This window comes from Lepidothrix coronata, unplaced genomic scaffold, assembly GCF_001604755.1.
Source record: "Lepidothrix coronata isolate B3197 unplaced genomic scaffold, Lepidothrix_coronata-1.0 Scaffold288, whole genome shotgun sequence".
NCBI classification, from domain to species: Eukaryota; Metazoa; Chordata; class Aves; order Passeriformes; family Pipridae; genus Lepidothrix; species Lepidothrix coronata.
Genome location: NW_016690468.1, coordinates 298,542 through 314,752, shown reverse-complemented (window position 1 = coordinate 314,752; position 16,211 = coordinate 298,542). Strand labels below are relative to the sequence as shown.

The following is a 16,211-nucleotide window of genomic DNA, read 5'->3' as shown; positions in this document are numbered from 1 at the left end:
CCAGAGGGGGGTGGGGCCGCGCAAAGTCACGTGATTCCCAACCCTATATAAAGGCCGCGCAGGAGGCTGGCGGTCTCTTTGTTCCTGAGGCGCGGAGCGGTGGGAGGGCTTCGTGCGGCCCCCGCGGTGAGTGCGCGCTTGTTCTACCCCCGGGCTGGGCCGGCGGGGCGCTGCGGGGACCCTCGGGGTGCGGTGGGGCCCCCGATGAGCGCTGGAGCGGGAGGATGGGGGTGGATTGCGCCGCCGGGCCTAGGCCGCTGGTGCTGTGCCTCGTGGCGACCTCGGCGCTGTGCGAGCGGGGTCCCATGGGGGCCCGCACGGGTTTGGGGGTATCAACTTGGAGGTGCAGGGTAATACACGAGACGCTGAGTTGTGGGGTCTTACCCAGGAGCCCTTTTCCCGTGGGAAACGCGCCTGGCATGTGGCAGCATGGGATGGGCCCGCTGCATTACGGATCCCTGGGTTTTGTGGGTTGGTGCCTTTTTTCACTGTGCGCTGGGCTTTAAAGGTGGTTGCTTTGGCGGATAAATGTGCAAAATGCGATTGTAGCGTTGTGGAAGGGTTAAGGATTTCCTCCGCTACTGAAATGTGCACACGGTGCCTTAAAGGATTAAGGGTTGGCCTCGCGGCCCCAAGGCTGCCAGAGCTCCAGGAGCGTTTGGACAACGCTCTCAGGGACAGGGGGAGATTGTTGGGGTGTTAGTGCAGGGACAGGGGTTGGACTGATCCTGGTGGGCCCCTTCCAACTCTGCATATCCTGTGATTGTGAACGTTTAAAGAGCAGTGGCTCACTCGGACTCCCTTATGCCCGCACATGATGAGAACTGCGTTGGTAGGGACATCTGAGAGAGTGATTGATGAATGCCAACGGATCTGAGCTGGGCACGGGACACTTGTGGGCTGTCTGGGATAGCTGAGGCGCCACGTGGGCCTTTCTGAGCAGCCAAAGGTCACGGGGCTGATCCGGTGATCGAACAGCAGAATTTAAGCTGTAGAAAGTAAAGTACTTCAGTGGTTCTGTTCTGCATAAAAATACAGGCAGCAGTTATTTCTTGTGTCCTTGTGTGATCAAAGAGCAGAAATTTAGATTGTGTCGAGGGGGACTTTAAGGCTCAGAGTGTTTTGTATTTTACTTTGCATCTCTCAAAGAGGTATCTGTAAAAATAACATTCTTTAAAGAAGAAAAGCTAATATGTCTTCTTGTTTTCAGTTTAAGATGCATCAGCTATGCTATTCCTTCTTGTGGCTTCAAAACAGGTAAGTTTTGCTTCTAAAATAGAGAGTTTAAATGAAAAAAATACGTGGATTCATGTACAGCAATTAGACTGGAGTACTCTTGCATCAGGGAGTTACAGGATCAGCACTGGTTGTGGTGTCTCCTCAAGCACTCCTTATTTGCTTACTGAGAAAAGTCACCCCTTTCTTTGTCCTGGAAAGGATTTGGGAGGCTCCTGTTGTTTCTAAACAGCTAGTCATCCTGTAACCAGACCACAAGAGTACCCCAGATCCCTTTTTTCCTGCATTACTGCTGCTTCATTATTCATAGCAATAAATAACTTGGAACACATTGCAGAAAAAGTATAACTGAGGAGATTGCTGTTGACTGGACTACAGAGCCTGTGATGGTTTCAGTGTAAAGAGTAGTGGACAGAAGTGATTTCTGAAAACTCTGTGCTGAGGCTTTTTTCTGTGCTTGGTGTGGCTGCCAGAGGGGCTCCCAATTCTACAAACTCCTGAAGCTGTTCTTTCTCTTCCAGATCTGCCACCAAATGCACAGCCTTGATGCCACTTCACAAGGTAATACATAATTAATGGAAACTCAGCATCAAATTATGCTTAGGGTTTGTCTGGGCAGTGTCTTTTGCTCTGATAACATACGTCAGTGGTCAGACAATTCCCTGAGCCAGGTTTTCCCTCTGGTGCCACAATGATGACACTTATTTGCTACTCTTGACCAAGAGAGTGATGAGCACTTTTACCACCATTACAGTTTTCTGAGGCACAGCAACTTAGAGTTCCCCTCAATGCTTTGAGTACTGAATATCCTATTCACAAGTTTTTTTTTTCCTCCAGGATTTGACTCCTGCACTCAGCAGACATGCAGAAGGAACATCACCTGGTGAGAAATGTGTGCTTTATGGTAGGGTTTCTTCCATGGGGTTGTTAAAACACTGCAGCGGGAAGGATGGGATGTGCTTTAAAATTAGTTTCCACTACGACCAGAAGCAATTTATACTTGCTAGTATTCAAATTTGTGAATGTTTCTTTGTTTTATTGGAAAAACTTAATTGTAAAAGCTGTGACAAGAGGTGATTGCTTGGTAGGATGATTCCAAAGCAGATACAGTGATGATGGCATAGTTCAGCAGAGCATCCTGTGGTGAACACTTCTGTCTTTCGCTCCTATCTGATGTGTCTGCCTTTTGTGATCTCATCAGGAGCTCTGGGCTTGGACACCAAGGCTGAAATAACGTCTTTTTTTTTTTTTCATTTGTTGCAGGCACTGGGAGATGAAGCTCTAACCTGTGCAAGGTAAACATTGCATTGCCTATGTCTGTCCAAACTCATTTGTGTCCCTGCTGTGTGAGGGGCTGCTGTGATGACAGCATAGTTCAGCAGATGAGCCGTGATGATCACACTGTCACTGTCTTTCGCTCCTGTCTGATGCAGCCTCCTGTCCTTAGGCTGTTCCAGACAAATCATGTGGAAAGCTGAGAGGGAAACACTTCCTTTTGATCAGTTCTGAAAATTGATCCCAGAAAATCAGCGAATGGGATAAACATAAAGTTTAGTGGGATGAATAGAAGGGTATAGAGTAGGCTGTGCTTGTAAATTAAACACAAGTACAGCAGAATAAGGTTAATCAGGTGTTAGTGCTCCAACTTCTGAAAGGGTTTTGTTGCTTTACAGATTGCCCTGGACAGAGGAGACCTGTGCCTCTTGTGTGAGAAGCTATTTCATCTGTTACTGATGTTGGTGAAGCCAAGGCCTTCCTAATTGCAGGTAATTAATAAACCATTTTTAGGGTTTATTGGACTTTTGTCTGCTGCATTTGAGCTTGGGTGTTTGCTTTTGGAGATGTCTACAAATTCCTTGTGTTTTCTCTGGAAAGTGTGAAGCAAAGTGTGCTTTCAGCTTCCTGTGTTACACTATAAAGCAGGAAGTAATTGTGGTGGTAAAGATTTCTGGAAAGTGCCTGTTAAACCTGAGTGGTGAATGCCATAGTACTCTGAATTTAGTGCCCAAAATGCTTATCCTGGCTTAGCATGGCTGGGGTATTTACACAAAGTTGATGTCACTGAACTCCGCACTTCAGAAGTTTGCTCCTTCCTGCAATTTTGGTTGTCTCTGGAGCTGAGGGATAAACTTACTGGGGTGTTGGAGCTTGCTGGGAGCTGACTTTTCCTCTGGGAGGGGATGGAGGTGAGGCGGCCTCTACTGTAGATGATGTTGAATCAGGTCTCTGATCCCTATGAGGACAAAACTTGACCAAATGCTGATACAGTATTTTATTGGAACTATTCTTATGCTAAAACTTCCTGCTGGACCTTGTCTAATAGGAAATTTTTCTCTGCAGGCTTCCAAAATGTTTCTCCTTGCAAGGTGGGTATTTGATTAACTCTGCAAGTATCAATATTCCAAAATATGCTCAGAAGTGAAGTATTTACCTTCTTGTTACCTGGGGGGAAGAGGCCAGTGGCTGGTGTTGTCTGCTGCTTGCCATCTCAGCCAAAACAGGAGGATGTTTAAAGGGGGAACTGTCTGGATAAGGCCCAGCCTTGGCAGGCTGGTGTGAGCTTCCAGTGAAGAGCTGAGCGCAGAGAGTGGCCTTGATGGCACTGCTGGTGGATTTGCAGCCTTGGCCTAGAGCAGGGACTGACAGAGCTGCCTGTGTGATGACATGTGATTGCCCTGACTCCAGTTGTGGAGGTCTGCCATTAGCTCTATCTGACTGCAGGCACCTGACTGAGATTCCACCCTCCTCTGCTGCTTTCCGTGCTGTCCTGATAGTTTGCGTTATTCCAGGTGCAGTGGAGCTGGGAAGTGGGGAGTTGGGAGTGCTGCCAGCAAAAGGTAAGTCGCCAGCACATGGATTGGAACTGCTCAGAGCTGTATGATACAGGGGATGGGGAAGTTTCTAGATCCTATAATTGCAGCTGCAGCACCAAGCAGAAGGTTTCTGGAGGATTTTATTACCTTTACCAGGTAAAAGCCCCACATATTGGCAGCAGCCTGCAGGGTTCACTCACCCAAGGTGCTGCATATCTCATATTTTAAAACTTGTGTTTTCTGTAACTGAGAAGAAGTAATAGGGACCATTTGGAATGTCCAACTGCTATGGACTCCTTGAGTTCCTCGTTAATGAATGTGTGGTAACCTGGTAGCACAGAGCTTGTGCTCACCAAAGCCAGTAGTTAATTAAGTAGTGGGCTCTTGCAGGGAGTAGCATTAATCTTCAGGGCTTACTGTGGTGAATTATTTTTCTTAAATGCTAGATCAGGGCTTTTGCATGATGTGAATGAAGATGTGGTTGGGGATAAGGTCTGAAATGCTGAGATTGGATCCTCTGAGACAAAAGTGGCACAACATGAAGCTGCTCTAAGCATGTACTGTTTGTGATGAATTCTAAGCAATGGGAATCTCTCTGAAAGAGTCTGAGGACAACTCTTGTGCTGAAACAGTACCCACATTCAAACTAAATCCTGAAGCACTGCCAAGGAGAGAGTGTTAGTAAAATTTCACTTCTTTACAGGGTGAATCTCGTGGGGAGTTCCTGTGAGAAACAAGGTGGATGTGCCTGAGGAAAGTGTAGAGTACATGGGGGTTTGTAATTCCTGGAATACTGTCTTTGTGCTGAATGCCTAGGTAGTAGTACCTAAAAGGTGTCCTGTAAGAGATCTGATTTGTCTTCCCTTTATTGTATTCTGATTCTCCTGCTCCCATCTACTGTGGGAATAAACATGTACCTGAAGCAAGAATGCACTTCTGTGTAGTTCTGAATTTGCCATGAAAAGGAAGGGCTGTTTCTGAGCAGGTACCCAAGTGTAGTCTGTGGTAAACTTGGTGTGGAGTTCTGACTGAACAGAAGATGTGGCCTCAATGACTCTAAAAATTGGGAGTCTGTTGCAACGTTGCACTGTGGAATTAAAAGAAAACCCTATATTCTCTAGTTGTCACTTCTCAGCAATTTTTGCTGATCTTTATGCTGGCTCTACACAAATTTAGACTCAAGTTCTAGATATTTGCTGTATGATCTTGTTTCCCAACAGACTGGTTCTCATTTTTAAAGATAGGTTCTTGGGATGATTTCTATGAGACTTGTAATTTGAGTATCTAAACTCATTAAATACAATTTTCCAATGGGGAGAGACAGCATCACAAAGCAAGTAGTAGCTTTGTACTTACCCTGTTTCTTCCAATGTTTGTAATTCTGTATTTCCAATTCAGTTAGGCTTTGTAAGCTTTGTGTCTCCTATATTTGTGTGTTGCAAGTTGAACTTGTGAGTTGCCAGCTGAAAGGCAGCCTTCCCCCAGGTAAAATTAGTTTGGTGAATAGGAATTCATAGATAAACAAACTTGCATATAGTGCTGCTGTCTATTATTCTGAAAGTACCTCTCTCTTCTCAGGAAAGGACTGTGCTGTTTGCAGCCTCACTGGGTAAGTCCAACAGCTGAACTGTATTATATATTATTGGGAATGTTTGTAGCCACTGATGAGATTGATTCTGCCAGATGAATTAGTATGATTTTACCCTTTCCGTTCCACTTTGTGCTGAGGTTACAGAGCTGATGTGGAGCCTGTACCACTTGTGCTACTGCATGTGCTAATTGTGTTTTCTTCTGGCTTTAGGCGAGGAAGCAACTTTGCAATTACTGTATGAAGACCTGAGAAGGTGAGTGTAACTGCAGTAATTAAGACATTTCTTTGCTGGAACAAGTGATGATAACCTTAGCTTGAACTCTCTCACTGAACAGAGATGAAATTCTAAGGGCTGAGATGTTCCCAGCAAGTGTCTTGTGGTGGTTTGGTGTCTTAAAGTGGTTCTTATGTCTGTCTTACTAGGTGGAGGATTGCAGTATAATGGGCTACACTTGCATGAACAGCGTTAAAAAGCCCAAGTGTTTTTTACCCCACTGGTAATGTTTGCCTGACACTGGTTGGAGCCAATAAAAATCTGCAAACTCTGCCTGTTGTTGTGACCTCCTTTCCGACTGGAACAGCTTGGTGTGAAACAGCTCTAGGCTACTGTATAAAAGCTTCAAATGCTTGATTTAGAGCAGGGACTAAATTAGGTGAAATGCTTGCAAGTGTCTTAACTGGGGTGTCCAGTACTGCTGGTGTGCAGGCTGCAGCTGGCCTGGCCAATACCAACATTTAGACAAAAGCAAACAATTAAAGGGGTAATTAAAATGCCCCCAGTAATCCTGGTATTATGTGTCCAGGTGTGCACAGAACAAGCACAGTGCTTGGACTTGTTAACCCTTTTCCACTGGAATTGAGCAAGACAGGATTTGGCCTCCATGAGGGGAAAAAAGTGAAGAGGTGGGGGATTTTGATACTACCAATTAAAATACCAAGTTATTAATTATGAGGCAGGAAAGCCTGCTAAGGTGTTTCTGCTTCCTGAAACTCATTAATGATAGATTTCCATAAATTCATTTTTAAATTCCTCTGTCTCAGGGTTGATGTCAGTATTGGAAAAGTCAACTCCATGGAGAGCTGAATTCTCCAAGACACTTGAGCTGTTGCTGTAGCACTTCTAATGAGAAGTAAAACTAGACATCCAAACTTTGGGAAGGATTAGTTTCAGATTATTGGTGTACCCTAGAACCCCTCAATTAAGAGTAAGCTTGTACTATCTCCCTCCTACTCTACCTGGTACAATCTACTTGAATTTAAATTACATTTTGTAGACAGAGCTTGAGATCATTTTAGCCACAATAGTATTTCATCCTAGAGAAGATGAATTAGACATTCTGTGTCCATGTGCAAATTAAATCTCTTCTGCACTAAAGCAAAAGCCATTAATAAGGTCTGTTTTCATCCAGAGCTGATTAGTAGCCTCTTAATATTCCCCCCACCATGTTACTTTTTAAAATACCACACTTCATTGTGCCTGTTGAAGAGCTTGAAGGGACTGTCATAGCCTGCAGTATAGAAGAAGTCTTCATGGAATGGTTGGCCTCTGTTTCTTAAGGTTCTGGCCAAGACTTCAGCTTCCTCAGCATATTTCTCTGGGGAGGCAAAGCCACCAAAGGACCTGGTAGAAGTGAAAAAGGGGGGTGTTTTTTATTAAGAATTCAAGCCCCTGGTTTTTATTTGCACAGAAGGAGATTTCAGGTTTGCAAAGCATACAGTGTTTAAACACTTGTGATGCAATCACTAGTTAAACTAAGGAGAACAAGCTGCTTTAGAGTATATGGCTGTTTATCCTGGTTTTAAAAGCAGGACTTGAAACAGCTAACCACCCAAGTTGATTCTGAGAGTTGGTTGACATATGGCCCAGGTGTTGCTTCGGGTGTATTTCCTGTAATAAAGAACTGCATGCAGTGTGGGAGTTTGGGGCTATACCGTAAGGGTGCTAGAAGAGTGGTTTGGATGTTTTGTAGCACAAACTCTAAGATTCTGGAGGCTGCACCTGCATAAAACCCACTATAATATATTCAAGAGTAGGCTCAAAAAGTAACATTTTGAAACTTGGTCATTTCATTCTTAATAAGACACCTGAATGTAATATTTCCAAATGCTTGGGTTTGAGTAGTGAAAGCTCTGGACAGCAGGACATATACCCAAGTAAAAATCCTCCAAGAAAGAGTAGCCCACAGCTCAGTGAGGGCACTCAATGAGCTGGGCTCGTGTGCTGCCAGCAGTGCTGGTTGTGCTCACCGGACAAAGATCGCCACTGCCTTCCGCTCCTCCACGAACACGTCGGAGTCCATGGGCTGGGGGGGGGAGTCCTGGTGTTCAAAGGGCACAAAAAATGAGATCTTGAAGTCTGTGCAGCCAGATTTCACCAGGCAGGTCACTGGCACAGTCATGTCAATCTTCATTTCTGGAGGAGAGGAAAGACAGTTGTCAAAGCCGCGTTCTCCAGCTCCTCTGTTTTGTACTACTCATCTTCATCACCTTGCCTTTCAGACCCAGCAGATCCTACCTCTCTCATTCTTTCCCTGAATGTAGTGGAAGAGCTTCCAGAAGCCCTGGCGCATCGCTTCCTTCTGGCTTTCCCCCCTGATGACTGTGCTCACCCACTTGGCCGTCTCATACTGACGCAGTTCATAGTCCTTGGCCTGCAAGGGAGCAAAAGTCACAGTAACCAAGAGATGGGTATTAAAGATGACCAAAATTAATAGCTACTGTTTCCAAATCAGCATGAAAGCATTGTTGCACTTACCATTGTCTCTGCTGAGCTCCACCGAGGGGACTGCAGGTCCAGGGACAGGAATGTTTGCTTGAAGGATTTGATCATCTTGCCAGAGCTGAAAGGCAGACACAGTTCATTGGTGTCTCTTAAATCTGGTATTAATGAGCAGAAAAAGCACTAGGGCTTTCTGCCTAATAGTTCAGTTGTCCTTGAAATGGCGAGAGGCCTGAATTCCTGCTTATCCTCCCCACTGATTCAACAAAAAAGAGCTGAAATCATTTCAGTCCTCAGGAACAGAACCAAGATCAAGAAACTGCCTCTCAGCTGCTGTGGGAGTGTTCGTCTGTCAGGTTACCCTGCCTTCACTTCTCTGTGACAAAAAGGCATTTCCTGGCAGCAAAACAGAAGGTGGAAATTCTGCAAGTGGGAGTTTTGTGGAAATCTGTAAGTAAAAAGGACTTGAGGATTTCAGTCTGTTTGCTCCAGGATGAAAAACACTGGTGTTGGTGGGTGCTCTGGTTATTGACTTACTGGGCCTCTCATAATGACTTTGCCTAAACTTCAAAGTTAACTTGGCCTTAACTTTATTTGGTGTGTCATAATAGCTGATACCTTTCCTAAAAGCCTTTAGCCTCAGGGCCCTGTGGATAAATGAGATTTTCTGCATTTAGGAATGAATACTTTCTTCACACAGGAGGAAAAAGCTGAAAATTTGAAGACACTGTCCCAAAACAAAGCAAGTGAAAATACTCAAAATCACCATTGAAATAATCACATCTGATTAAAAGCCTTGAGATTTTAGGAGCCTTCATTTATGACTTTTGTCATTACCAGGCAGATTGTAGCATGTAACCTATATCCTGACAGTCTCAGCTTTCCTGTTATATTGCTGTCCTTTGCACTTCATGTTGCAAAGACAGCATGTAGTTAATTCAGCAATTATCTCGCTTCCTAGGTCATAGGACATTGTTTTCTCAGATTATAGCTCAGTTACATGTTTTGTTGGGTAACAGAACATCTTTTCTAAAGTCAACAAGTATGCTACTTAACTACTTCTGTTTCCATCTTCCTGTGACATGTGGAGTACTGTTGAATACCGTTAATCCCCCTTCCATACCCTGCTTTGGAGGAATTCTTTTGGGGAGCTGAGGTTGAAAAGCTTATTAAAAAACCTCAAAACAACAAAACACACAACCCAAAACCAAACTAAGCAAACCTTAGAATCTTTAAAATTAAGTTGTGTAGTGCTGTTGAGCTTCTCCCAGCAGCTCCTTCACTTGTCCCCACAGAGGAAGGGGAGGTCCCAGAATCCCACAGCAGGACACTGATGCCAGCAGTTAAAGGCAGGTGCTGTCCCCTCCCTGTCCCAGCCTGAAGGTACCTCATCCTCAGCAGCCCTGACCACAGCGATGGTCACCAGGGGCTGCTGGGCAGTTGTACTCCACTAGAGTTTTTAGTGGTGTTTACAAAGCATAACAAAGCAGGAATCCACTTAATTAGAAGCAAATGTCAGCAACTACGCTGAAAGTTCCTACAATAATTTCTTTATTGCCATTTCTAGGGCAAAGATGCTGCTGCTTTGCTGTCACTTTGCTTTCTCTTCGCTACAACATGATAGAAAACACATTGATCCTCTTCATGTGTTCCCTGGGGATGTGAGGAAGCAGAGGAGTAAATGTTTCTTTGTTTTAACACTGGTAGTAGCTACTGGATGAGCTGCCTTCTGTCTACATGCCCATTCCAACCCCTTCCCAACACACCTTTCCTGAACTGCTGGGTAGATCTCAGCTCTGGCTTTGATAACTTTTTGGCTAGTACTGTCAATGCTTGTTAGAAATACTTTTTAATTAAATAAAACAATGCTTTGGGGTGGGAGAGACAAACAGAAGACTGCTCCAGATGTTTACAGCTGAGTTCATTTTAGATCTACAGGAAAGCTGAGCTTTGAAGTGTCCATCTGTTCATACAAATATGACCGGGGGTGTTCAGGTTTTCCTGCAACTGTTAACACGTGGGCCAGGGGGCAGTCAGTAGGTTACACCACTGCCACAAGCAAGCACAGCCAGAACATGCCATTCCACAAGCCACTATTGCTGTTGAGGAAGAGGGGAAAGCAAACATACTTACATTTTCAGCTGTCTTGTCCTTCTGGCTGTTGCAGTCTGTGCTGCTGAGGCTGCACATCCTCGTAAGATGCTGCATGTCAGTGTTTATTTGAGTTTAGGCAAGCTCCTCCCATGCCTCAGCCCTACTGGAGGGGGCTGCTGTTATGAAAACCAGAAGGCTGGAGCCTTGTGCTGCCCTGGGTCTCATTGGAGAGCCCCCACGCAGATGCCAGAAGCCCCACCTCCTGCCCACGAGGCAACACTGGGCCAGTGTGTGAGCTGGCTCTGTAAACACTTCTGCACCCTTGTGTAACTTCCCCTGGTTTCCATGGCTGTGTGCGTGCTGGTGTCAGGGTCAGCAGCAGGTTTAGTGCTTTGGAAGAAAGAATTTTGCATAAATAACGTCCCCCTAGACTTGGATTACGGGAGAGTGGGGGCACAGAGTGCCAGCTTTTCCTTTTTCACCCCAGGGGTGAAGGGTAGGTAGGAATCTGGCTGCACACTCCGCTGAGACCATCCTCACGAGATTTTTGCTGGCATGGTATGAAAGGCAGCCAGTGTTCTCTGCTGGCTGGCTGCTCTGAGCGATATTTGAGGCTAATCAGTCCCCTTAGCCCTTGGATATCTGCACAAAGGGGTTATACAAAGCTATTGTGAAATCCTGCCCTGTTTGTAATACGCACAGCAGGGCCAACACTCTTCATTTAACCAGCTGCAGCTCCAGACAGAGTTGGGTACCAGCACAATAGGGCAGATTAAACTCCACAGTTTGTGTTCTGAGGACACCCCCCAGTTTGTCATGGTTTGTGCAAATTCCTTGCAGCCAAATTCAGATAAGCTCTTGGGGACATATGACATCAATAGTGGGGATGACTTTTAGCAGGAAACACACTTGGCTTGCAGGGAACTTCATTGGGATGCTGTGTGATACACTCCTGTTCTGAAAGGGGGAATAAAACCCAAACCATGCCAAACAGCAATTGTGAACTTATCTCTAAAGCCACAAAGCTCTCCAGAGCCACAGAACAGGGTGGTGTACAGGGAGATTTTCTGCTGGAGTGTATTAGAACATGCTGAGGCCTGAAATGCAGAACCAGTTCTCTGCATGCTTTGTACTTTAATTTTATGGAGTTTATGTTTCTCACTTTCACCTGTGCTCTGCTTGGGTCAAACAGAAACAGCAGCAGGGCCTTTGGAGCAGCAGAATCTGCTACTCCTTGGTCTTTGCTCAGGAGCTACGGGCTTGTGTAAGGTGAGCTGACACCTTCCTCTGTCACCCCAACACTCCTTCAAGCGTGTCCTGGTAATTATTTTCATAGAACGTGGAATCCTGGAATGGTTTGTGTTGGAAGGGACCTTAAAGATCCTCTCTGCCATGGGCAGGGACACCTTCCACTTGACCAGGTTGCTCCAAGCCCCATCCAACCTGGCTTTGGACCCTTCCAGGGATGGAAGTGTTCTTGAACAATACCCAGCCACAACAGTTTGGTAAATCACCACCAGTGTACCCCAGTGGTGAGCGCTGAGGAGAATTACCTTGAAAGGGCAGCAATAACTCTGTAGATAAACACAAGCCCAGAGTGGATTCTCGTTTCTGAGGCAGAGAGGCCCAGAACAAACCCCCAGTCAGTCTGTGTGTGTCCAGCTGATGTCCCTGACAAAGAGCTGACTGTTCCTGGTGGAGCAGCCCTGGGCTGGAGAACAATCCGCAGTGTTTTCCCCAGGGGTTGTTTTCCAACAGGCTTTGTTTTTCACATATACATTGAGAGAACATGTCAACAGCTGGATGAGACAGCAGGGCAGGCATGAGGACATGAATTCTGTACACAACTATATACATTCCAAAACTAATTAGTGGAGGGAGTGGGATTATGGTGGAAGCTGACGCAATCTCACTGGTACCTCCAAACAGGGGAAAATTTGAGTATGCAGCAGTCATTAAGTCTCAAGGGCTCTGTGACAACTCTGTGTAATGCCATGAATATATGTCTGGGACTTGGCTGGTATTTTCTAGAACAGCTGAGAAAGCAATGCTTTTCTGTACTGCTGCCTTAAGGAGTAGGGATGAGGGCACAAGCACAGAAAAGCACAGGGTTTGCACCTTAATTTTACTGTTTTCATCAGGCACTTCTGTGCAGGAACTGGTAATGAACTGGTACTTCAGAAGCAGCTTTGATGGGAAAAGGAGAAGGGCAAGCCTGTGATATGATCACTTGTGATTTCCACTTTTTCTCTCAGTAACAAGCCCAGACAAGACCTTAAGCAACATTCTCCAGAGCAAAACTGCTTCCATATGCTCTGTGGCAGCATTACAATCCTGCTGTCACATCTGTGCAGTTGTGTGGCTAGTTACCTTTATCCTTAGAGGCAAGCACAGACTGCTTGCACAAAAAACAGGAATCTTTTCCACTGACCTAATTGTGTCAGGATTAGAGAAACCCAGGGGACAAAAATGTTTTGTTACAGTGTGATTAATGATAACTTTGAGTCTTGTTCTTGTAGCTGCCAGGTCTGTGGTGGGATACGAAGAGCTGGGGTGTGAGGGACAGAGAGGGAGCGTTGTCACTTGTCTGGCCACTCACGTGTTCTAACGAGTGGTCTCATCCCAAAGCTCCAGGCAGTTTTGCATTGCTGCCTAAGCCTGTCAGGAAGTAGTTGTCATTTAAAGTTTCATTTAAAGGAATTGAGACTCTTCACATATAAATGGCCTTTGCTTTTGCAAACTCATGCTCATCAGATGATGCAGAAGCCCTCACTTCCCAACAAAGAAGTTGAGCATGTGATGTTACTGTAGTTACTGTCCAGGGCAGCAAAAATGTCCTTATATGTTGCTAGATGAACTGTGGTTTGCTGCAAATTCGTCTCCCAAAAGAAGCCTCTTATGTCCTTGCTCTAAAGAGAGAGAGAAAACCTCAATTTTACATCTTATTTTCATTTCCAGTATGGAAAATGAAGAAGCATAAGTGTACCATCTTCTAAGGAAGCAGTTGAATGTACTACAGTACTGTTCCAAGGAACGTCCTTATTATCCCTTGCAAAATGTGGAAAGGAAATCTCTGCCATAACTCCAGTGAGGGAGTATTTACACCTTATGCTCTGACCTACATGTTTTATATCAGCACACCGATTTGTTACGGTTGGATTTGCTCTCAGCCAAAACCCATTTGCTTTCTGGAAACCTGCATATGGATTTTGTCCATGTTTTCCCCCGATTCCAGCTAGTTTGTTACAAATGACATGAAACTACTGCCTCTCCCTGCTACCTTGAACAGCTGACTCACTGACAGTGTTACCTAACTCTTGCTGAGTGAGTGATTTCTTGCTCACTTCATCAGGGATGGCCTGGAACTGGCTGCTGTTGACCAAATGAAAACCTTCCTACACCCAACACCACTCCAGAGCACTCTTGACTTGGTATTTTCCAAGATTCCTCTGCTGGCGATCACATTTTGGAATCATTCTGGGTTTGAGGAGTTAATCTTAAATAAATCCTTCCTTCCAGCTGCCATGCAAAACATTCCAAAACCTTCCTGTCTTCTGTGCATGGAGCCCAGAGAGAAACTTCCTCAGCTTTATATACTGCCTTATTCACTGGCTTCTTTCCAAAGTAAGGGATATTTTTAACATGGATCTGTTTAGGGATCTAGCAGCTGAACGCTACATGCAATTAGCTCAGTAAACTTTAGCCAGCATTAATACTTATCTAAATCCACAGAAACTTCCAGTCCTCTCTGAGTGCTGGAAGGAGAGGAATTCACCTTCTAGAAATTCATCCACATTCTGCTATTGGCAGGTTCTTAGAAACAAGACCGCGAAACCAAGTGAATTTGTATATTCAAGACAGGAACATCTCATCCAGGGAAAGAGGTAACAGTGCTTGCTGGGGAAAAGCCTTGACACAAATCTATTGCACTGCTATTTGGGCTTTTTTTAACTGACGTTTAACAGTGACTTAAGCCTGAGGTGAAGAGAACACACCTTCTTTGCAAACAAAGGAGTCCAGCCCTACAGAGTCCCAAGGACCTGAGAACATGTCCAGAGGTGATGGGACCAGGCCTGGAGAATCAGGATTTGTATCTTAAAGAATATACTCTCCTAAAATAATATTTTCCACTTCTCCCAAAAAGACATGAAAAGGTAACTGAAGCTGAGGGTTTGTCTCCTGAGATGCTTCCTGAGCTTAGTTGCTTGAATATGGATCATGTCAGAACTTCTCCCATCTTCTGACAGTGGGGGTGTTGGTAGTGGGTGTGGGGTTTGGTGGGCACTTTCTTTATTTAGATGATGCGAGTGAGGCCTCCAGAGATGGATTCTGGTCTGAATTCTGGACCAGAACCTAGTCTCTCATCCTCTCCTTTCCCAGGGTGAGCAAGTGCTGGTTCTGCAGCAGGTGGCACTGTTGGTTGTGTCCAGAGGTGAGTTTTACTTTAATATTAATGTCCCTCAAGCTCTCTTGGTTGTCAGTGGTCGCTTCAGCTCAGTAATGGATCCAGTGCACCCGATAGTTTGTTCTGTTTCCAAAGCCATGAACTTGATTATACAGTTGACTGTCAATGGGAAGGTTAAACATTTAAACATCTTAACGTGTAAAAAATTATCTTTGTGTGTTAAACATCTTTTATGCAGCAAACATACCAGCCTGAAACAGAGAATCACAGAATGGTTTGGGTTGGAAGGGACAAAGAGCTTCTAGTTCCAACCCCCTGCCATGGGCAGGGAATGTCTCTGTAAGACACTTAAGAAAATGCAAAGTTAGGGGGAAAAAAACACTTAAACTGGCAAGTTTCCAGGCAGAATCAATAGCGAACCTAACAGTTTAAAACTCAAATTAAACGTCTGAGAGGCTAGTATCTCTTTTGATTTTTGCACCTTTTGATTTAGAGCAGAGAAAATGAGGTTGATGTATAATGACATCACACCATCTTCCCAGATGATGTGTTTCTGAATACCAGCCAGCCAAGATGGTATTTAACAGAATTTCATCACTTTCACAGGTATTGTCTTTCTCAATTTTCATTTAGGCTTGGATAGTTCTTATTTGTTCTGAAAACAGACTTGAGTCTGTCTTTGGAAGAAAATTACATCTGGATACATTTATTTATTGCAGAAAGAAAGAAGCAAAACTATAGTTTGATTATGCTGAACCAGAAGTGCACTCATGGTAGCTTCAGAAATGACAAAAACCAGGTGTCAAAACTCTGTATAGGTAGAGACTAGTGTGATTTGGAGAAAGTGGAAGTGAAGTTGTATTCAGTGTAGAAATTATTGGAAATGTTAATACAGCAGCAACACAAAGTCTGAAGGAAACTTGCAGGGCCTTTATGTGTTTATAACTTCCCTATTTGAAATTACATTATGGAGTTGTTTAGATAAGCTTTTGACATTCGTGTTCGTTCCTTTTCCTTACAGAAAAATTGCTAGAATCTGTAAACCCATATTTTTATTCCTATGCTTGTTTTGGAAAAACAGCAACTAACTTTTGTTGCTGCTTTCACGGGTGTCCTTATTATCCTCTGAGCTTTGGCACCGCTGACACTGCATTGCTTATTTCAAGGGAAGTGGGAAGACACTTTTCCGGGCACTGCACAGGATGCTGCAGCTGCAGAGAGCCTGAACTCTCCTTCTGCCTTGCCCAGAATTTACACTGCAGGTTTTGGAACCTGGATGTCAGTTCATGTGTTCAGATTCCCCACACTATAAATTCCCACAGTCGTTGAAGCTGCCATTCCTTCTGGCTAAAG

The 16,211-nt window shown here is 44.7% G+C and overlaps 1 protein-coding gene and 1 long non-coding RNA gene across 9 annotated transcripts; one reads left to right on the top strand and one right to left on the bottom strand.

Annotated features, from left to right (window-relative positions):
- Positions 1–35: 35 nt before the first annotated feature.
- Positions 36–6,187, top strand: LOC108508273. 8 transcript variants are annotated; one of them, XR_001878357.1, is made up of 13 exons: positions 36–126; positions 1,211–1,257; positions 1,758–1,797; positions 2,074–2,119; positions 2,500–2,531; positions 2,910–3,002; positions 3,577–3,602; positions 4,026–4,073; positions 4,753–4,787; positions 5,448–5,534; positions 5,628–5,658; positions 5,851–5,893; positions 6,064–6,187. It is a non-coding gene; the product is annotated as an uncharacterized LOC108508273 (long non-coding RNA). The 8 variants fall into 8 exon arrangements; XR_001878355.1 differs by having other exon boundaries at positions 4,753–4,823; XR_001878358.1 differs by lacking the exon at positions 4,753–4,787.
- Positions 2,415–10,672, bottom strand: HEBP2 (heme binding protein 2). Its single transcript, XM_017836951.1, has 5 exons — positions 10,493–10,672; positions 8,396–8,480; positions 8,156–8,291; positions 7,888–8,053; positions 2,415–7,261 (listed from the first exon to the last, which is right to left on the bottom strand). Exons 2-5 carry the CDS (start codon positions 8,468–8,470, stop codon positions 7,087–7,089), a joined length of 552 nt encoding a protein of 183 aa, XP_017692440.1. The 5' UTR covers positions 8,471–8,480; positions 10,493–10,672; the 3' UTR covers positions 2,415–7,086.
- Positions 10,673–16,211: the final 5,539 nt, after the last annotated feature.